Source organism: Gobio gobio (assembly GCF_949357685.1).
Source record: "Gobio gobio genome assembly, chromosome: 4".
NCBI lineage: Eukaryota > Metazoa > Chordata > Actinopteri > Cypriniformes > Gobionidae > Gobio > Gobio gobio.
In genome coordinates this window covers 51,136,352-51,159,265 of record NC_137100.1, presented here as the reverse complement: position 1 = coordinate 51,159,265, position 22,914 = coordinate 51,136,352, and the positions used below count along the sequence as shown (strand labels likewise).

Genomic DNA, 22,914 nt, shown 5'->3' with positions numbered 1-22,914 from the left:
TATATATATATATATATATATATATATATATATATATATATATATATATATATATATATATATATATATATATATATATATATATATATATATATATATATAAACTTAACAAAGCTGGTAAAAACAGATTAGAGAAAGGTTTAGGTAAACCAGCATTCAATAGAAAAATGAAATCAAAAAGAGAAATAACACCATACCTAGTGTTCAAGTGACTGTCATGCAAAGAAATTCCAGCTGAAATGCAAGTAAACTGCAATTTCAATACTGTGTGTCCTTGTTTTAATAGTGATGTGCACTTTCACTCATTAACACGTTTATTTTGGTTGCTAAACACACAGAGAACAGTTCACTTTTTACATGCTGTTATATTTTATGATTTTTTTTGTCTTATTTTTTTAAAGGGAGTAGACAGGCGTGAAACTTATATAAACACAGGTGAAGTCTTGCATGAGATAAAGCATCCAAGAATGAGACGCAACTGTAACAGAAGCAGAACACCGGATCACAAACACACGCACCTCACGGGGTCGCTTTGTTTGAAAGAAGTATTTTGATTGGATTTGAAAAAATTGTATTCTCTTGAAAGGCGGTTCAGACGATTTCTTTCAAAGATCAGTAGTCATCATCGATATGACATGTGGCTCAAAGATAGTGAGTTTGAACATGAAACAAAGTGTGCAACGCTCACAAACTTAAGAAGCACGTAAAAAGCTGCAATAATATAAGCAAATAAATAAATACAACCTGAGGACACAATCAGTATACGAGCCTATATAAGGTCAATAAAATAGTCACATGACACAGGTGTTCACGTCTGTTCAGCATGATTACAACCCTTCAAAAGTAGACTGAAACCAGTATAAAGTTGCACAAGGTGTGACATACACTTCATAAACTATCCATCTCCTGAAATATAAAACTATTGCTGCCAATTTTGAATACGAACCTTCACATAATTCTTTGAAAGGTCTTCACACACCTTGCACTTTGCCCATCCAAAGGGTAAACAATCTTTAAAAAGGATCCAAGGTAACACATTTCACTCTCCTTAAAAGTCTCGCACACCGACGACAAAATATATATAAACTCTCAAAAATAGAACGAGTAATATTGATAGTCAACACCATATGTTGCGAAAAATATAAATGATGAAATATAAGAGCGAAAAAACTCAAAAGAGCAAAGGTATGTAACACAGTACGCTTAAAACTACCAAACTATCGCAAATTCATTGAACCAGCTGCTCTTTAATGGCCTCTAATAACTAAACCTTCACTAAAACTAGCATAGAGATACAATAGCCACTTTGCGACACGTGTCATTGGACGTCCATATCTTTCCATAGTCCTAGGAAACACATGAATGAGGCAGTCATGTGGTTTGCCTATGACATTGGCATGTTCAGCTGAGGTATGGCTTTTATTCAGGTTCGATTCCGAAGGTCCAACTGTACAGGTGCTTTTCTAACACCGCTGGTTCAGCTGAAAAAATAACGGTGGAAAAAAATCTACAAATCGCAACACTAACATGTCAAAGTCACAGGTTACATATAAAGCACGATTGTGGCTTTCCAAAAACCAGGAATTGCTCTTTCAATATAAAGTACACCAACTGAAATGCGCTGAATTATTTCAAATCTGTGTTAATGATGTGAGAAATAAAGCTGGAAGACCCCGAACGTCACGCTGTTCTTCATCAGGCTCTGGTAGGATCTGCCCCAAAACAGTCACACATACCAACATATGTCCACTTATGTTCGAACACACACGGACAGACGCGTCGGTTGGATGTGAATCACATTGAGAAGCCTGTACATAAACGCCGACCATTATTTCTCCATAACATCACAGAAATGGCCGCTGTGGATATACTGAAAAATTCATGCTCTCTAAAAATGTTTGGAAAAGAAAAGTCTTACACAAATTAAAAATCATTGGCATTCAGAATATAAATGGTATAAGTGACACGTACAATTGCTTTTGTATTTAATACTAATAACAACGGTAAGAACAATATTAATCGTAATAATAATAACAATAATATCGAAAATCTACACTGTAAGTGAGGACGGTGATTCAGTGTAACATTATTCACACTGGGAAGGTGCGACGGAAAGCGTGGTGTTTCACAGACGACTCGCTGAGGCCTTATTATCCGTACTAATCAAAGACTGTCCAACTCCACACAGCACATGTGCACAACAAGGGGAGTCTCGGCACGGGTGTAAAGATACAGGGAGGGTGTCTGGGAGGGAGGGAGGGAGAGAGGGAGGGGATCAAGTTGAAGGTAAGACAGAAGACGACGCACAAAAGTGATTGGCAGGTGAGGTGATTGACAGGTGAGGGGGCCGGACCCAGTGTGGGAGGGTCAGGCACTGCAGACTCACAGCCACCCAGCACTGGGCTCGCTTTCCTTCCTCCCTCTCTCCAACTTCCTCCCCCTCCCTCACTCTCTCTCTTTCACTCTTGCACTCTCCATTTCTGGCTGGACACTCTTGTTAGATGTGGCTACAAGCTCAACCTGTGGAAAAAAAATATTGTTAACTGTGTGTCTTTTACCTTGTACGACAACAACATTTTCTCAAGTACGTGCAAAGTAATTTGTATCGGAGATAGGCATGCAAAAAAACTGAGGTTGAGCTAGTTGTCACAAGGGCTACGTCTAAGGGTGCTTTCACATCTGTAGTTCGGTTCATTTGGTCCGGACCAAAAAATAATACATTGTAGCATTTTTCAGCCGTTTTGATTCCTGCTCACACCAAAATGCAGTCACGTGACAACATCCACATCACTCGTTGGCCAGATGTGTACTTTTCGATTGGTCAGAATTAACATGTGGACTATTCCAAACCGAACTCCCGGAAGTAAACAAAGAGAGGAGGAGAAGCCAGCAGACAACACGCCGCTTTTGTAAGTCATACTATGGAGAGACGACTGCGCGGGCTGATTGCATCCCTGGTTATCATATACTACATAGTTTGTATACCATGGGTCTTCAACCGTGGGTCCGCGACCTCTAAGGGATCCGCAGCTGTACTGCAGGGGTCCGCCAATTAATGTTTGATCACAAGTCATTTTTTTTAGCTTTAATCCAAATTGTCAATCCAATCGAGCATCTGTGGGATGTGCTGAACAACAAAGTCCGATCCATCGAGGCCCCACCTCGCAACTTATAGGACTTAAAGGATCTGCTGCTAACATCTTGGTGCCAGATACCACAGCACACCAGCAGGGGTCTAGTTGAGCCCATGCCTCGACAGGTCTGTTTTCGCAGCAAAAGAGGGGCCAACACAATATTAGGTCATAATGTTATGCCTGATCGGTATATATATATATATATATATATATATATATATATATATATATATATATATATATTATAGCCTAGTGATTTGATTCTTAATAGTCCATCTGACAGTAAAATTAAAATGTGAATTAATAAACTAGTAACTAAGGTTCAAGTAAATGTTTAATTGTCCATCTGATTAGTAAAATAAATGTATGACTCTGCAAATAAAATAATTTACAACTGCAAACAACTAATGAATTTTGATTTTTATCGCAGCATGATGCATAAATCTCGATTTTAACAATGAAATGTAATATGCAGTCATGCGTGCAACAACAATAATGTGCATAGTTCTGATCTACTTTCTTAACATAATATAACTCATAATAATATTGAAGGCTATATGCTTAATATGTAGCTCTGTCTGGTCCCTGCTCCATGTCTCTATCGTCTAAGGGGTCCTTTCCCTGAAAAACATTGAAGACCCCTGTTGTATACACCGTTTTAGGTAAACTATACATTTCAAGAATGAAGTGTGGATGCGGCTGGGAAATAATGTTTTATTGCACTGCAAACGGCGAAGGCGCATTACAAGTCACTTCAGGAGGAGGCGTGCATTCATTTTACTAAACTGTGACATGCTCATCTTCTGAAAATATTACCAACTCACAGCGCAGCTGATTACGGCAGCTGGTTTAGTCCAAAAATGCGCAGTTCTTTTGGCAGTTGGGTCTGTTCGAGGTCGGATCACGTTCTCACCACAAAAGAACCACTCCAGTGTTCGTTTAAAAGCATACCGAGACCACCTCTTCAAGGAGATTCAACCGAACTAAATGAGGCAGATGTGGAAGCACCCTAAGTAACTGTAGAAAGACCAAAGAGTGGTGAATAATATCCTCCAAACTGAAAATCTAATATCATGTTTTTTAAAGCTACACTGTGTGATATTTTCCCCCATCTAGTGGTGAAAAGGTATATGACCATCCAGTGAATTTTAGTTTCTCTTCCTCTCAATTCCGATTTTGTTTAAACTCCTACGGTGGCCGATTTAGTCCAAGATTAACATGGCTTCCAGTTCGACCTCGTCCACATTCGACACGGTGCCATCGAGTGTTAAAACGCGAAAGGCGAAGCTTGAATTTACGGGTATGTCCCTCTTTGACTAATGTACTTTCAAGATGGAGGGGCAACATGGCGACCCGCATTCGAACCCCTTACCCGTATGTATTTTCAATGGCATATTATAAACTTACGAGAATACTTTATTACTTGAAAGTAGGCTGGCTACGATAGTCTGTGTTGCCGGTGTTACCGGTGTTCAGACTCAACACCGCTTACATCACTTGCCCACCGCCCCACCGTCGTTTTTTTTTTTTTATCCTAATAAAATAATTTAGTTCAGTTAGAGAACAGACAATACAAATTAAAACTGAACCTGTCTGCTTAATAAAGCATGACCTGACCGTGAGTTTCGGCAGGAGTCATTCATCAGATTTCATTCATCATAGAGTGAGGAGCTGACTGAGATGATCGCGGAAGATTTGGTTTCAAAGCGAAACGTAAAAGCGCCTATTTAAGGGAGTTTTTAATTTGTTTTGTTGTTGTGTTTTTCATATAAAATAATAGGCTAATGAACCACAATTCAAGCAACCCGCCACCGAATTGGCGCTAATTCAAAACCGAAAGTAAAATGTACACGGCCGCACAGAGCGCGCATTGTTTCCTTTGAGTCCGACACTCTGAGATGACGCAATTTTTGCCACGCGCACCCTCGCGCTCGTTCGTTCGGACCATGGTGCGGACGCGTCGAGTATAAACAAGGGTTCACGGACGAATTGTCATTCATTCATGGCGTGCGTCTCACACATAGACCGATCAATGCCTGATCAGTGCCCTGACTACTAGGGAACTGTTGAGACGCACCCATGTTGAGCGCGCATTTACGGATGAACTTCATTCATGGCCTCACAGAGCGCGTATTTACGGATGAACTTCATTCATGGCCTCACAGAGCGCGCATTTACGGATGAACTTCATTCATGGTCTCACAGAGCGCGCATTTACGGATGAACTTCATTCATAGTCTCACAGAGCGCGCATTTACGGATGAACTTCATTCATGGTCTCACAGAGCGCGCATTTACGGATGAACTTCATTCATGGTCTCACAGAGCGCGCATTTACGGATGAACTTCATTCATGGTCTCACAGAGCGCGCATTTACGGATGAACTTCATTCATAGCCTCACAGAGCGCGCGTATGTTACTTTCGGCTAGATAGAATTAGTGATTTACAAGCCCCCGCCGGTGATACCGGTATTACCGGTGTTGTCACACGTCGAATAACCGGTGGGAAAATTTCCTCACCGTCACATCCCTACTTGAAAGAAGTAAATATTCATTAATGAGCACATATATATTTTTGAAATAACTAAGTTTTTTTAGCTAAGAATAAACTAAAAAAGTTACACAGTGTAACTTTAAGGTAAGGGACAACTACAGTATATAATTAAGATTTTAAGTCCACACCCCCGACGGGGCAAGTTGTCACATGCTTAAATGTGTGTTTTTTGTTTTTTTTTGCAATCAATTTAACTTCTTAACCCGCATCGGATCGTGGACGGGGGGGTTGACGGAAGTGGGGGGGTGTGTACTTTTATTTACTTTTGTTTTATACAAAATATTCAATCAACTATCACAAACTATGCATCATTTGAAAGCTAAAACACTCAAGATTCATGTTCTGAACTTGTTTTTGCAATAAATACACCAGAGAGGAAAGGGTTAAATGAAACGCTAAAGGACCGGCCATGTAAACATTAGCATAATATCAGCGTTACTCATCTTTCATCTCCTGTCGTTCAGATCAGATCGGACGAATCCAATAAACACCCGCATACATCTCTGTGTAAGAGTCCATTCTTCAAAATGCATCCCACTTTTTAATCCAAAACAACGAAAAAATAGGGAAAAAACTAAAAATCCTCCGTTGTTTGCAAGAGAGTTTTGAGTTAGCGTGATCAATCATGTCCATTTTCAATGAAATATCGATTCTATTCCGTGTCTGGCAAACTCCCCCTGCTAGAATGGCTTCTCCCACGTATTTTAAGCCCTCCCTCGTCTCTCTCCTTCAATCAGAGACTCTTCTGGGATGCATCATATAGAGGAAGTGCCTTACAGGCTTGGTGAGCTGTCAATCATTGCGCCCATGGTTTTCGTTGGATAAAGGCACTCGGTGCCCAGCCAATGCCTTTCCAACAAAGGTTTGATTGATGGACTTAGTAACCAATCAAAAGGCATTATCTTGCGCAGTTTGCGTAAGTAGGCTTTGGTGAATACTGTTTTTGCGCGCTGGCTGCGCGTTCTCCATGGCCAGCTGCAGTGGAGCGCGCTGTCTCTCACAGACGCTTCCCATCAGCTAAATGAGTTTTTTACACTTTGTAATCTCTGTAAATAGTTGCTTTAGTTTTTCAGTAACTGTTTATCCATTATAATTAGTAGTATATTGCAGTTTATTGCAGATTTATTTGAATGAAAAACTACTCTTTACAATAGCAAATGTTCTGAAATAAATGGCCTTTTTGAAATGACGCCTAGACTTTTCTTGACATAAAAGCTCACAGAAGCCACATTACTGAGAGAATCATCCTCATATTTGAATCATGACATGATTAGACATTCAGTTTTATATTTAAGTTATTTTCAGGCTCTTAACATTAAATTATAATATTTTTTTCCCTAAGTGAAAACAAAAAACGTGAGTCACTTACATGTATATTTACATGTATATTACTCTGTTCCCATATTACTTTGAGTTATTATGACTCTTGGGTAGCAATATTTCAAGTGTCTAGTTTAAAATAAGACCAGGTTTATGAATATAGACCATAGGGTTTAAGAGCTGCAGACATTTTCATTTGGGTATATCGTTTTCAAAGAATTCCTAAAAAATGGGGCGCTTGTTAAGAGGTTAAATGTATTATTTTAACTTTTTTCATTTGTGCAGTTCCATGAATAAAATGCATGAAATAATATTCAATTAACACATTTTTATGACTCTTGAATTTACATTTAATATAAATGTGGCCAAATAAAAAACAGAGATGGCTTATTTTATAAGTAAAATAGCATTTCATATTTCAAAACTGGGTATTTTTCTCAAACTAGAATCAAAAACAGAAGGTACCCATTGTGACAACAGGTCATTGGGTCTCATTCATTAAGCATGCGCACGCACAAATTTGAACGATTTTAAGAACAGATCAAACTTATTTTCAAAATTTACGAAAAAATATAGGAAAAAAACTGAAACCACACGTACGCAAAAAGAACTTGCGTTGTATGGCTTTATAATCATCTTAAGAAGTTATATTTCATCCTAACATAACTATAATTACATTGAAGTATATTGCATTAATTGTATTATATAATCCATATATAAAATTATTAAATTTGTAAAATTGTATTTAATCTTGAATATATTCGATCATATAAAAGAAAAGCTGCGTTGTAGCTTCAGCTACGAGGTTTCTCTAAATAATGCAGATATACAAGTATGTACAGCTGGCTAATGAGAGCCCTGTGTCTTTATAAAAGGTGTTTATTGTGAGAACTGGTGAGAATGGCACACTTGGCACTGCTCGAGGATCCAGGCGAGAGCATGTCTGCAAGCAGCAGCAAGTTTGACGAGAGTGACGAAAGGCTGTAAGGAAAGTGTGTGCAGAAAGCCCTTATATGGACATGGTTATGCAAATGACTAACTCATTTGGAATACTCCAAATTCGCTATCATCAGAACGAGGTTAAGAACAAATGAATGTGCGTACGAACGTTTTGTGAAGCAGGCGGAGATTTTTCTTGAGAAGTTCTCCAGTGCGTACAAATACGAAAGAATCCACGCAGTTATTAGTGAATGACTTTCAAAAAAGAACCTGCCCTCTGAAAATTACACTGAAATAAAAAGTGAGACAACTAGCCCTGATCACTCTATATACACTACTGTTCAAAAGCGGTTCGATTTTTTATTGTTTTTGAAAATAAATCTCTTATGCTCACAAAGGCCAGTGTTTCCCATACATAGACGAATTTGTGGCGGTGCGCCACTAAATCAACACCGGCCGCCACATATTGCGCATCGTTATTCATAAACTTTTTTAAATCTCACGCCAAACTGCCAAACCTGCTTTTGATATGAAAGGCAAAATCTAAGCTTTTAAAATGTAATACGAAATTAAATCAATAAATAGCGCTTTGGCGCTAATGTGGCATAACAGTTAAAGCCAGAGGCGTTGAAAAACAGAGTTGCGACGTGCTCTCATCTCCCGGCGGCACGCGCGGTCACGTGGTTCACGGAGCTTCTAAACAAACCAGCGCTGTGTCAATGCATTTGAATGGCTTAAGCGGATACACAACAGTTTTACTATGCAGGTATTTGCAGCTATTTTTTATTACGTCAACCATTTTTACAGCATCATTTTATTATGGAGAGTGATGGAGATGCAACATTGTTAATATTAATGTTAATGTTTTCCTTGTATTTAGCCATCAGGTATTCCTTACTAATTAGTCACACTCATACTCATTGGTGGTCAAATGTGACCATACACCTTTTTTTATATGTTTCAATTAAATAAACCATCTATTTTTCAATTAAATAAATGTTCTATATTTTAGTTTGATAATATTTATTGAATATTTTGAGGATATCTTTTGGTACTAAATAGGCCTACTATTTGTGCAATAATTATGGTCCATTAATGACCACTTTTAAATATTTGTATTATTATTTATATTACTAATAGTGTAGTAATTAAGGTTCAAATAGAGAATTCCAATGCAAAGAGGCAAATTAGAGTCATTTTGTGGCTGGAAAAATAATCATTTTCATTTATAAAACCATGGTATACCTATTAGGTGTTTGTATGGCTCTTTAATACATATACATGTATCTAGTCTGGTTGCTCAAAAAAGTATTACAGATCATAACTTCTTACTTATTTTTAGGTTTTGCATTTGAATATATATTTAGACATGATCAAACACTAGATTTCTTTGAATGGGAAATTTAAAAAAGTTAATAACTTCCATCCTAATATTTTTAATGATACTTATATAAGCAAACACGAGTGTATTAATGAATGCAAGCAAATATAATTTAACCCAAGAAAAGTTTAAAATAGTGCAAAAAAGACAAACGTATTTTTACTTATATGTATAGTATGATATATACATACGAATTGATACTGAATCAAGATTGAAATCGATATTTGTGCCAATCACCACACACACAATCCCATGCCCCCGCCTGCCCGCCACAACAAATTGGTTTCTAATCTGTGGGAACACTGAAGGCTGCATTTATTTGATCAAAAACAGTAATATTTTGAAATATTATTTCAATTTAAAATAACTATAATTACATTTATTTCTATGATGTCAAAGCTGAATTTTCAGCATCATTCCCTCAGTCTTCAGCGTCACATGATCCCTCTGAAATCATTCTAAGCTGATTTGGTGATGCTCAAGAAACATTTATAATTGAAAACTGTTGTGCTAATTCATATTTTTTGTGGAAGCCAGGAATTCGTTTTTTCAAGATTCTTTGGTGAACAGAAAGTTCAAAAGAACAGCATTTATTTGAAATAGATTTTTTTGTAACAATGTTTGCCGTCACTTCTTACTGACCCCAAACTTTTGAACAGTACTGTACAAAATGTGGTTTATTTTAAGGCACAAGGAGCATCACCATTAAACAACATTACATAAGTCTATAGGAGGATGTACCTTCACTGGAGAGGGGCGGCCGGAGCTCCCGAACAGTGGAAATGGACATTCTGCCATTTGGAGTCCCGGCGATGCCACACCCTCGTCTCTTCTGATTGGCTGCTGCGCGGCCGGCCCTGCACATCCACATATTGCGTGAGGCGGATGTAGGCAATGCAGGCGGCCTCCTCTCCGATCAGGTGCACGTGAGGGTTGAGGATGGTGGTGTGGATGGGCTTACTGTTCTTAGACAGCACTGTTACAGAGCAAAAAATGGCCACACTTTAGAACATGCTGCACATCATGACCAACAGGATAAAAGTGACAGTTCTCTTACAGTTCTCAAAGTAAAATCTGTGGAAGTCCATCCCCTCCACCAGGTTTCCCAAGGCCTCAGGTTCAAAGCAGGTGAGTCCAGGGTCGCAGATTTTACTGGAAGGAATTCAAATAAAACATTTTGTATTTACTGTCAATTGTGGCTAAATACAATGAAAGATACATCTTGCACACAAGTAACTTACGCATAGGCTTCAAAGTCGCCATTGTTGATGGCCTCGATAAGCTGTTCTGTGATTTTGATGATCTCCTGTTTGCGTGCTGTAGGAGGAGGAGGAAGTCAAGTGTCAGGATCCAACTTCTCAAAATGATCTAGTACAAGCATTATTTGTAAGCAAACTTGTATCCTTTAAAACACACCAACGTATATTCCACAGGTTTACTCTAATTCATTCAGAAGACTCATTCCTAATTTGTCTTTTTGCATCAGTACACACAAGCTGCTGTGTTAAACAAGGCAGAAGCACCCAAATAAAAAACAGGTTGTCTGAACATCCACCCAAACAGATTTCAGCCACCTACACTACATGCTTTCACACACACCATTTCCTTTCCAGCTCTATTAGTCACAGGACCAAAACAACTAAATACCACAGCTCAAATAACAGAAGGTTAAAATAACACTCAATCACTACAGGCACAAAAGTAAGACCATTTAAATCTGGTATTAAGATAAGTCTCAGATGGTCAGATCACAATTTGTCAAGGGGTTTGTTTAGATCATTTAAATATGAAGCAATTTTTCAGATTTACATATTTTACATATAATGTATGTCAAAAGAAGCAAACATTGCATGGTAAAAAGTATGGTAAAAAGTTTCCAAGGTTCAATGTGATCTTCATATAACAAAAAGCAAAAAGTTATTTTTACTATAATTAAATCTGTAACACTTTACGATAAGGTTTCACTAGTTAACATTAGTTAACTACTTTCGTTTCATGAACTAAGTGCATAGTTAATGAAATTTGAACTAACATGAACAAACAATGAACAGCTGGATTTTTATAAACGAATATTAACAAAGATGAATAAATATTGTAATAAATGTATTGCTCATTGTTAGTTTATGTTAGTTAATACGTTAACTAATGCTAACAAATGAGACCGTATTGTAAAGTGTTACCAATAAATCAATCAATAAATTCATATACATTATATATTAAATATGCACTACTGTTTACATTTTTTAAAATAAATTATTACTTTTATTCAGAAAGGATGTATTAAATTGACCAAAAGTGAATACAATTCAAATGTTACAGAAAATTATATTTCAAATAAATGTTGTTCTTTTGAAATTTCTATTTATCAAAGATTCCTGAAAAAAGTATCACCGTTTCCATGAAAATATTAAGTAAAGTCAATTGTTTTCAAAATTGATAATACTAAGAAATGTTTCTTGAGCACCAAATCAGCATATTAGAATGATTTCTGAAGGATCACGTGACACTGAAGACTGGATTAATAATGCTGAAAATTCAGCTTTGCCATCACAGGAATAAATTACATTTTAAAATGTTTTAAATGTAACTTTTTTACTCTTTAACTGTATCAAATTAATGCAACCTTGGAAGCCATAAGAGACTTCTTTCAAAAACATTTTTAAAAAATCGTACCAACCCCACACTTCTAAACAATAGTCTTATTTTCTATGAATCTGTTATTTAAAAAAAAAAAATCTACCCTGCTTTTTCTTTTGACTTTTTTGTGCTTTATCAACACTAGTGAAAGACTCTCCCCTTCATAATAAAAAAAGTGCTCACAGATGACACATTTGAGACCCATGTTATTGCCCAGATGTACAGAGTGATGTGATCGATTGACCAGAGAAATCCACACTGTGTGCATGTTAGTCCACTAGCATCATTGCTGCCTTTTTACACTCCCAGGAAATAATAAACTCATGCTGCTGTGCCAGTAACGCCAGCTCAGACACTGACACCGCATACTCACAATGTGCTGACGGCAGGGGACTCGAGGATGGTTGGGCGGGGGAAGGGGAGGGGTGTGATGGGGCAGATACTGGGGCAGTAAGGGGTCTGCTGGCTGCTGATGGCTCACTGTCTGTCTGGGGGGCTGTAGGTCTGCGCACACTGCTCACTAGATCAGTCAAACGTGACACTGGAGTTTGGCGATGCATTATTGCCAAAGGCAGATGACAGAAAAAGAACAGGCATAAACAGCTAGTCGCTAGAAAACATGATGAATCAAATATACATTGAGTGGCAAGATTGTAATGAAGATGGACTCATCAACTTCCTTTGTACAAACTGTCTGCATACTGGTCCATGAGGGACTTACTCTGTGTGGGAATGTTGGGGGTCTGGGGAGTGGAGGGGGCAGAAACTACAGCTGGAGTGATAGTGTTTCCACCCTCACCATCAGACGTGGGCACAGAGCCCCGACGTACCACACCCAGTAGATCAGTGAACTTAGTGGCAGCTGTGGGCCCACATAGGGCAGGACAGAAATAACAAGAGTGGAGATGAGCTTAGAAGAGGAGCATAACAGGAATAGGCTTCCTGTGTGTAGTGGCATTAAAGGAACAGTTCACCCAAAATTTGAATCTATTTCATCATTTACATACCTTTATGTCATTTCATACATTCAATCATTTTTGGGTACGATATCAGATTTTCAGTGAATAATGACTTAAATTTAAAGAAGTCTTTCCTTCACACAAATTTACCCCATAGCCTCATTAAACTTGAAACCTACAGTAAAAGATTATATGGACTGCTTGCCCCCTCCCTTTCGGATGCAGGACAAAAATGTTGTCGTCGGGGAGAACAGAGAGTGACTAGCGCTCTGTAGAGAAGTTTGTCCGTTTGGGGCAACTGTAGAAATATAACTGCGCAAAATGGCAATTAAACTGTAAGGGGACCCGCAGTCTATGTAGATAGAAATGGCTCATTCTAAGGTAATAAAAACATAACGGTTCATTATGTAAAGTCTTTATACACCACTGAAAACATAGTTAAGTATCTAATATTGCATTTCTGTCAATTGATCCTCATAAATAATACACACTGCACCTTTAAATTGATCAAAAGTGATGTTTACCATGTTACAAAAGATTTCTATACCACATAAATTAATTGAATCCTAAAAATGTTTTCCCAGAAAACAATAAGCCACAACTGTTTTCAATATAATAATGTTGGATAAGAATAAGAAATGTTTATTAAGCACCAAATCAGCATATTAGAATGAATTCTGAAGAATCATGTGACACTGAAGACTGGACTAATGATGCTGAAAATCCAGCTTTGCATCACAGAAATAATACGTTTCAAAATATTAAAATGGAAAAAAGTTATTTTAAATTGTAATAATATTTAAAAATATTTCAGTTTTTCTGTATTTTTTAACAAATAAATCAAATACTTTTTTAAAAAAGATTTTGAAAATCTTACTGACCCAAAACATTGGAACGATAGTGTGTGTATATTATATATATTTTTAAATATTTTAAAATATGTGTGTGTACGTATATATATATATATATACACACACACACACACACACACACACACACACACACACACACACACACACACACACACACACACACACACACACACACACACACACACACACACACACACACACACACACACACACACACACACACACACACACACACACACACACACACACACACACACACTTTAATAATATCTAATTGTTTGATTGTTTTACAGAAGAAAGAAAGCCATACATGTTTGGAACAACATGAGGGTGAGGTGAGTAAATGATGAAAGAATTTTCTTTTTATATGTTGAACCATCCCTTTAAATAAATTTAAAGAAACCATTTGAAAATGGTTAAACAATCAGGACACAGAAAATGGCAAGATTAGGTTTAGTTAAAAACAATGAAGTATCACAATGAAAACAGAAAGTAATAGTCACCCATTAGTACCAGTAAGAATTATGACCATAATATTCATTTAATGGCACTAATTTACTTATTTAAACTTGCTGATCTGTATCACACACACATGCACAAGGAGAAGATGGGAAGGTGGGTGATGTCACTGCAGTCAGAGGGCACTTACTGAAGACAGCGGGGGAGGGGCCTGGAGGTGTGTGGGCAGAGTCAGGCTGGGTGCTGGGGTTTGACTGAACTGAACTGTTATCTACAGCCTTTCCTGTTACACGCCCCCCAGCAACGCACAGAGATACATGAGAGACAGAAAGCATGGATGATGGGTCAAACTGATATCAAGAAGGTTTTTGCAGCCATTCCCAAATCCATTGCCAGAGGAGCCAGATGCCCACATGTCACATGTGGTGATTCTAGCTAGGTGTTACTTCAGTGTACACGAAAGACAAATTAAATGTGATGCAAAAATCCTATTCTTAATCAGTGTCTTTTTTTTCTGGCAAAAGATCATTAAAGAAATACATCACCCAAAAATGAAAGCTCTATGAAGTTTGGATACGAGACACCAGAGAACCAAAATCTTTTTTGGGTATTCCAATGTACCTGGACATAATATTAAGACTTTCTTTCAAATAGTCTATCTTGAATATGACTGTATTTTGTCTTGTTCCACTGGCAGATTTTTTCAATTGTTTTAAACAAATCTCTCTAAATGCATTATTTTATTTCTTAAGTCCTAAGAGCTATTTTCTGCAGCGCATGAAAACCGCTTGTATAACTATGAAAAGAAATGAAGCGAAACAAAGAGCAAAAGATGGCAACCCAAACTTAATAAAACAGTACACTGAATTATAATAAAACAGAATACATTAAAACACATCAAAATAGACCAAAGTTTTACAAAACCAAATCAATATACTGGACGATCGATTAAAAGTAAACAGCAAGAGGACCATAAGGAGCAAGCAGATTTCAAGATGTTGCTTCAAAGCGCATATTCAAAGTTTGAAAATTCTTATTTACATACACTATAAACCCGATTCTATTCAAACAACTGTTATTCAAACAGATATTCTTTACAGTCAAGCTAGCATAGATGTTACAAAGCAGACCTCTCACAGCTGCACCACAATTTATCACTCAACTATTGCAGCCAGATACTATTTCCCAACACTACCTAGAAGTAACACACACACACACCCTTCTCACCGTCTCTTTTGTGTGATCTCGAAAACAAGACATCACGTTCCTGTCATGCATGCTGTCTGCCCAGAAATTTGGCGGCAAGTTTTCTCCTCATACGCATGCTCTGAAATAGCCAGGGTCTCTGTTTCCCACTGAGGTTAATTATAGCACAAGGTGCCCTTGTCTTGTTCTGGGGCAGAGAGAGCTGACACAGACGCTGAAAGTAGGAGTGACACCAACCCAGAAGTGAGCACTGAAAGAGCTCAGCCTAAAACGTTTCACTAAATTTCTCAGTTTAACATTAATGATCCCGTGAAGTGAATCTAAAATGTTTTGACTTTTGTTTATCCTCTACTTGCAAAGTTTGGGGTCAATAAAATTTTTGTGGATTTTGAGAGAAGTCTCTTATGCTCACCAAGGCTGCATTTATTTAATAAAAAATGCAGTAAAAGCAGTAATATTGTAAAATAGTATTACAATTTAAAATAAAATACATTTCTATTTTAATATATTTTAAAATGTATTTTATTTTTGTGATGACAAAGCTGAATTTTTTACATTCATTACTGCAGTCTTCAGTGGCTATGTTTCCATCTACCCATTATTATGCAGGATACATAACATACAAAAACACTGGATGGAAACGTCAAGATGTGCATAAATTCTTAAGATTTGCACCCAATTAAGGCGGATACAATTTTTATCTGACAAAAAGACACGAACAAGGTCAAAATTTGAATGCGATGAGAATAACCAGCAGATCATTTTCATTGCACAGCATCTCAAATGCTGGTTTGGTCATTCCGAAATGCCTGAGCCAAAGTCTGTCTTCCGATTTGGTTTAATTTCCTCTCAGAAGTGGCTCATAAGAGCAGGAAACAGCAGGCATCCGATCGCAAGATAACATGACAGTCGTCATAAAGTAATTTATGATGGAGGATAAAAGAGCCACCGTTTCTTTCCCCCATTGCAGCAACTTCCATTTGCATAACAGACATTTTGCGCCAATTTCCCAGGAAGTGTTCGCAAATGTTTTATGTGATATTCTAAGTGAACTTTGAATGAAAACATAACTAGTGTCACATAGTCCTTCAGAAATCATTCTAATATGCTGATTTGCTTCTCATGAAACATTTCTTATTATTATTATCAATGTGTTAATAATTTTTGTGGAAACTGGTACTTTTTCGAGAAGTTTTTAGAAGAATCAAAAGTTTTGAACTAGATTTGAAATACAAATTTTGGTTGCATTGTAAAGGTCTTTACTGTCACACAATTTAATGAATCCTTGCTGAATAAAAGTACTAATTACTTTTGTTGTTTTTTTTATCTCACTGACCCCAAACTTTTGTAAGGTAGTGTAAATCTGATTTGTTTCTCAAATCTGATCTTTAGGACTGACTGTTTGCACTGTAATTATGCAAAATTTGATTTTGAGTTTGTTCACACAGTGTAAACAATATCCCTATCTACGTTGGTTGCCATTGCAAAAACTTATAGCTCAACCAAAAATGAAAATTCTGCAATTATTTACTCACCCTCATGTCTTTCCGAACTATGACTTTCTCTCTTCTGCGTAACACACAAAAAAGTGTTTTTTGTCTAATCAAATAATGTCAATGGGATACAGTGTTGTTTTGGACCCCATTGACTTTCATTGTATGGACAAAAACAGTTGAAACATTCTTCAAAATCTTTGTTCTGCAGAAGAAAGTCAGTCATGCAGTTTTGAAACAACATGAGGGTGAGTAAATAATTGCAGAATTAAAATGTTTGGGTGAACCATCCCTTTCACATCAGCACAATGTGAAAAGACTACGAATTACATGATTTTTGCTGTTCTAACTACAAGCAACTAATCAGAGTTTTGCTGCCTGTCTGAACAAATCCATACAACTCCTTTCTGAAGAGTTGCGGTGTGTGTTGCTTCATACAAATTTTGATCGCTGGGTCTTACCTTTCATTTCCTCGTCCTCCACAGTGGCATTACTGCTGTCCGACGACTCCTGCGATATTCAGACAGAGGACAGATCAGTTTGGAAAAATATTAACATTTTTCAGAAAGGATACCAACTAGTGCCAAAGTCCTCGCTCTCATTGCCATACACACACACACACACACACCATAAATGAACATGTAAACGGCAGAACTCTGGGGAATCACACGCATAATTAACCAATCAATGATGCATGTCAATGTGAGCACGACTGTTAGAAAAGGCTTGTTAGATTTGTTATAATCTTTCTCACATAAAGGGATATTAAGCACAGGCCACACCTCCACTGGGAATAAACGCTATGAACTCAATACTCTTTCCTCATTTCATAACATCCTGTGCTGAAATCGGAGAGATGAGCTGCGCTAATTAGAATAATACTGCAAACGCTTCCACGGTCAGCATGGGTATGAGGAAGAGACAGTAATACAAAACAACACATGGCCTTCGCCTTCAGCGGTCTTCTTTGCCGCACACTGAATGCACATTTATTCTGCATCATGCGAATTCATCTTCATTTTGTTAAATAAGCCTCAGAATGTTTGGTTGAAAAAAACAGAGTGTGGATATGAAAAGGCATGTTATGTCCAATCAACCAAATAAGCTATTTTGGAGTAAATGTATTGTTGATGTAGATGTTGTAGGATATTCTTATCCTCGAAAACCTTTAACAAAATATAAAAAGGTAGATGAAAATACGACTGAGACATTACATACAGCTTCACTTGCAGTGAGTATAAACCAGTGTTGTTATTGTTAACTAAAACTATAAAAATAATTGTTGGTAATTTAAATAAAATAAAATGTAAACCTTAAAACTTAAGAGCAGAGAGTGATTTTCTTTGTCTTTTGTTCTTTGATTAACATGACAGACAACAACAGGAATATTAGACTGCTGTCACTTTAAACATTTATGCACGGATCCAACATACTGTTACACAACATGCGTAATCAACTAACATCTTTCTCAACTATTTGCGTTCCAAAACTGACTGGTTCACTGAATACTCACCAAGACATCATTGCATTTTGACATCATTTTGTATATATTAAACCGTTTAAGTGCAGTAAGCGCTGATAAATTGTGCGCTTTTGGTGTGAGTGCGAAACCTGCGGGAATTAGTCTAATTATTCGGAGTGAATGAGACGAGTGAGTGAGAGGAGGCGGGTGTGTGTCACTTCGCCGTCGGAGAGAAGAGAGCGAGAACACACAGCCGACATTATTGCCTTGGTCAGAACCGGAAAAACGTGAGACTGACCGGCCGGTCCCCGGTCCAGGCCGATCATTTGGAAAATCGTCTGGTTCCAGTCCCTGGATGGTCGATTGGTGCATCTCTAACTAAAACTAAAATAAAAATAACTTAGCATAGTATGTAAGTTTTGCCTCTAGAGGTCACTTATTCAAAACAATAACAAAGGCGTAGCCTGATGACAAGTGTGAAATCATGGGAGCTGTCGTCTTCACCTCCACAGCCAATGGAAAGCTATCTGACAAATTCAACATGGATGAGCTAATGTATTAAAGTTTTATTAATGTTACTGTGGTATGAAGCAGGGCGGGGCAGAGAGCCTGAGACATTTTACGTTGCTGTTTTTATTATGCTTATATGCCAGTCAGCCGCTACCACTCCTTTCAGTTTGTTGTTTATACATATTTTACGATTAATATTACGACTAAACTTACGTTTAACATCCACCTCCTTCTTGAACTTTGTTACGGTTAGGTTTGACCACTTAAATTCACATTATTTTATTTAATTGTAATGAAATGGCCGCAAGTGCTGAATTACTACTCATACAGGTCACTTTATCTGAAGAATTAAATTGTGGGGTAACGCATGCTTGTTTTACTTGGTCAAATCAATCATAGTAAAAATACATGTGAGTGTGTTGTAAAGTGGTGGCTGGTATGAGACACGTGTGTAGCTAAATGGCATGCAGTTCATTTTAAAATGTATTTTGTGGTGGAGAAAATGCTGTAGTACTGTTGCTATAAATAAAGCTCTTTCTGATTATGCTGTAAGCCACTTGACAAAATAAGTGTAGTCTGATTTACTTTTTGGGTACAAACATGCTAAGATTCAAAGAATAAGACTAACCATGTTGAGCTATATAACAATGATTAGTTTTCTGCAATAAAGGTATCCAAACAGTTGCTCACCTGTCTAACAACATAAGTATTACATAAACCTTGATTTAATCAAGATTTAAGATTAATCCTAATTGGTGCAACCCATCCATTAAAAGCGTCTTTGGTTTTGTCATGGTTTCTACGGAAGTAAAACCGTAAATTAAAGGTAAGGCGGATATGATGCCATTGAAAGGCAACGCAAAGACGCAGGACGTAACACTGGTTAAAATAGCTTTCTATGGATTTAAACATGGTCTGAAACATTTGAGATAATGTGCACAAGTCAACAAAATATATAACATTGTTCTAGTGGTTCTTGGATATTTTAATTAGATCACGCATCTTGTGGTATGATTGGTTGAAGGACTATCCAATTGCATACAGAGTCATTTGAATTGTGCTTGTTTATCACGCCTCTTGTGGTCTGATTGGTTGAAGGACTAAACAATTGCGTAAAGCGTCATTTGAATAATGCTCGCCTCTTGTGCAGTAGAAAATACAGAGCAGACTCCCCAGACCAATGTTCAATCTTAAATTGAGCTTGGTCTGGTGATAGCCAGACAAACATATTATGCCTTTAAAACAATAAAACGATATATACGTATACAGTATAAAAATAAAAATTTATAAAAACTACAAAATCACATAAAATGACTAAAACTAAAATGAAAACTGAAAATATAAAAATAAAACGAATCCCACATATTAATAATAGTGCATAAATGATACTAAAATAACTGAAATAAACACAGTCTGTGCCGACAACCATTCAGAAACAAAATGGTCCATTTACAGATTTAGTCTGTCATGTAAATAATAATGCATACTGTTGGCCTATGCAATTTATTGTAAATATCAATATATTTCTATGTTTACTTCTGTATAATAAACACTTTGGGGCTGTATTGGGTCACCACTTGAAGTCCTGATGCAAGGACACTGTTCAAGTGGAAGGATCACAATAAAATTCTTATTAAATTAATGTTTGAATAAAAAAAAAATTTGTTGATACATTTCAATTAGTTTTATCAAAGCAAGAAGGCACTCGAGGTCAGGCTGCTTCAGCTGTGAATGCAAGTATTTACACATTACTGCACATTCTCTTGTACCTTATTGCTCAATTGAATACATCGACAGAATGATGTCTCAATAGGAAATGAGGAGGAGGAGGGCATGGTCACCAGAGAAACGGGACCACGCACCTGTCACAGCGAAACCGTAGCGATCACCAAGGACACCAGCTCCTGCTGCAAATAGGCCATCAGTATGTGGGGCGATATTATTAGGTGCTCCTGAAAAGACTTTTGTTCTCTCATCCCATCATCTACGCTGCACTACAGACCTTGTTACACCTGTATAAAAGAATGTGGCAAACGTGGAGTGGACAGCTTCCCGCGCACAGCTCAGATTAAGCCCAATTCAGAATTCACACAGAACAGTAAACAACCCGGCCCAGATCTAGACTTTCCTACTGCCACCTGGGCAACTCAAAGTGTTGGTATGGGCTATGGGGACATGTCTGTGACATCACAGTTTGTGGCCCTACTGTATTTGATTCTACATCCACTTGCCTTTGAAAAAATCTTTCTAAAAGTTTTTCTCCTAATAACAGTACATTCATTTAATATAACCTCAGCATGATATTTTCTTTGCTTTCGAATTACAGGCACAAATCTTTAATATTTACATTGTTGTGATGGTTAGTTGTGATAGTGCGGCAGCTATAAACTATTTAAAGGGACAGTTCACCCAAAAATGAAAATTCTGTCATCATTTACTCACCCTCAGTTTGTTTCAAATCTGTTTGAATTTCTTTCTTCTGCTGAACACAAAAGAAGATATTTTGAAGAATATGGGTAACCAAATGCACCTCATTGACTTCCATAGTATGGGGGAAAATGTATATGGAAGTCAATGTAGCCCATCAACTGTTTGGTTAGCCATATTCTTTGAAACATCTTCTTTTGTGTTCAGAAGAAGAAAAAATGATACTGGTTTGGAACAACTTGATGGTGAGTAAATCAGTTTTGGGTAAACTATCCCTTTAAGTAAAGTCATTGCTATTCGTTTCAGCACAAACTTATTTAAGAGATGCTTGCAAATACAATTAATAATGTACTGTAATCAGGAGGCACAATTCCTAGTGAATGAAAATATATATATTACATTTTTCCATGGATACATTAAACATTTACATTTAAATTGATTCCATTTAATTTCTCTTCCACATTATATTTTTTAAAGAGCAATAGTATAATTTCTCTACCACTTACAGTGCCAAATGCATTTCAAAAATATGTTTTAATGTTAAGGGGGCTTGTTTCGCAAGTTGCACTTTCAATGTCCACCACAAGAGGTCTCTACGTCCCACAACCTGAAGCACAGAGGCCTGAGACAGCAGGTTTAATATTCTTATCATGACACAGATTTCCAACTGTTGCTCTTCAGCCTCATACTGCAAACATCTGACAATCTGTCAAGAGTCATTTCCCATCGACACATCCGTTAATAAAAATCAATATTAAACAGACCGTCCATTTATCTCAAAACTGGCACATACAGAAAGGAGCGTCACACAAACAAATCTACAGTTCAACATGACGTGCTTCATTAGAGGAACACGCATACTCATTTGCACGTTATGTTTAGTTCAGATTTGTTAACAGTAATGTTATTGAAATGATGTACAAGCACAAGTACACATTAAACTTCAAAAGGGTCACGCATGCAGCCAACAGGCACGCACGCGCTCGGATGATGTCATAGTCTGTAGACACATTAGCACAAGTGCATTGTGGGGATGCAGATCAAACAGAGGACGGGTGGTGGGAAGGAAAGATGGTGGTGGTGGTGGGGTACCTTAATCCCATCCACTGCATTATGGATGACAGTGGTCTGTGCCTCCTACAGAGCGACAGGGGAGGAGGGGGTGGAAAAACATGAGGAGAAAAAAGAATAAGAGAGAGAGAGTGTGTGGGTGGATGGGTGTTTATGATTGCAAACCCAGTAAAAATGAACAAACAAAACATGCACAAAAACCACCAGAGGTTCAACAACAGAGAGCTTCTGTGTTCATAAAACAAATTACTGCACATGTTAGGCTATAATATTTCAATACCACCAACTCTGGAGTCCCAAAATTAGCAACGTATCGCTTTCTCACTGAAAGTGTAACAGCGTGATTTTGACAGAACTACTGCAGAGACGCTATCACAGCTACTAAAAACATGTTTATTTTATGCTGTCTCTTTTGCGTACGTGTCAACCCCTGGAAACCTGCTAGCTAGATGCATATCGGGCCGCATAAATCTGTAATGCCCAATTCTC

At 37.4% G+C, this 22,914-nt stretch overlaps 1 protein-coding gene across 45 annotated transcripts in view; it reads right to left on the bottom strand.

Annotated features, from left to right (window-relative positions):
• Positions 1-397: 397 nt before the first annotated feature.
• Positions 398-22,914, bottom strand: part of camk2b1 (calcium/calmodulin-dependent protein kinase (CaM kinase) II beta 1) — an 86,608-nt gene continuing 64,091 nt past the window's right edge. For 12 of the 45 annotated variants that reach the window (XM_079814578.1, XM_079814600.1, XM_079814580.1 and 9 more), the window contains 9 exons: positions 22,447-22,491; positions 17,417-17,465; positions 14,447-14,539; positions 12,688-12,828; positions 12,340-12,507; positions 10,571-10,646; positions 10,387-10,481; positions 10,071-10,305; positions 398-2,520 (listed from right to left, as the gene is read on the bottom strand). In XM_079814578.1, coding sequence (XP_079670704.1) covers positions 10,073-10,305; positions 10,387-10,481; positions 10,571-10,646; positions 12,340-12,507; positions 12,688-12,828; positions 14,447-14,539; positions 17,417-17,465; positions 22,447-22,491 — 900 coding nt within the window. In that variant the 3' untranslated portion in view covers positions 398-2,520; positions 10,071-10,072. The remainder of the gene's footprint in view (positions 2,521-10,070; positions 10,306-10,386; positions 10,482-10,570; positions 10,647-12,339; positions 12,508-12,687; positions 12,829-14,446; positions 14,540-17,416; positions 17,466-22,446; positions 22,492-22,914) is intronic. The other 33 variants (XM_079814601.1, XM_079814604.1, XM_079814602.1 and 30 more) reach the window with 6 other exon arrangements.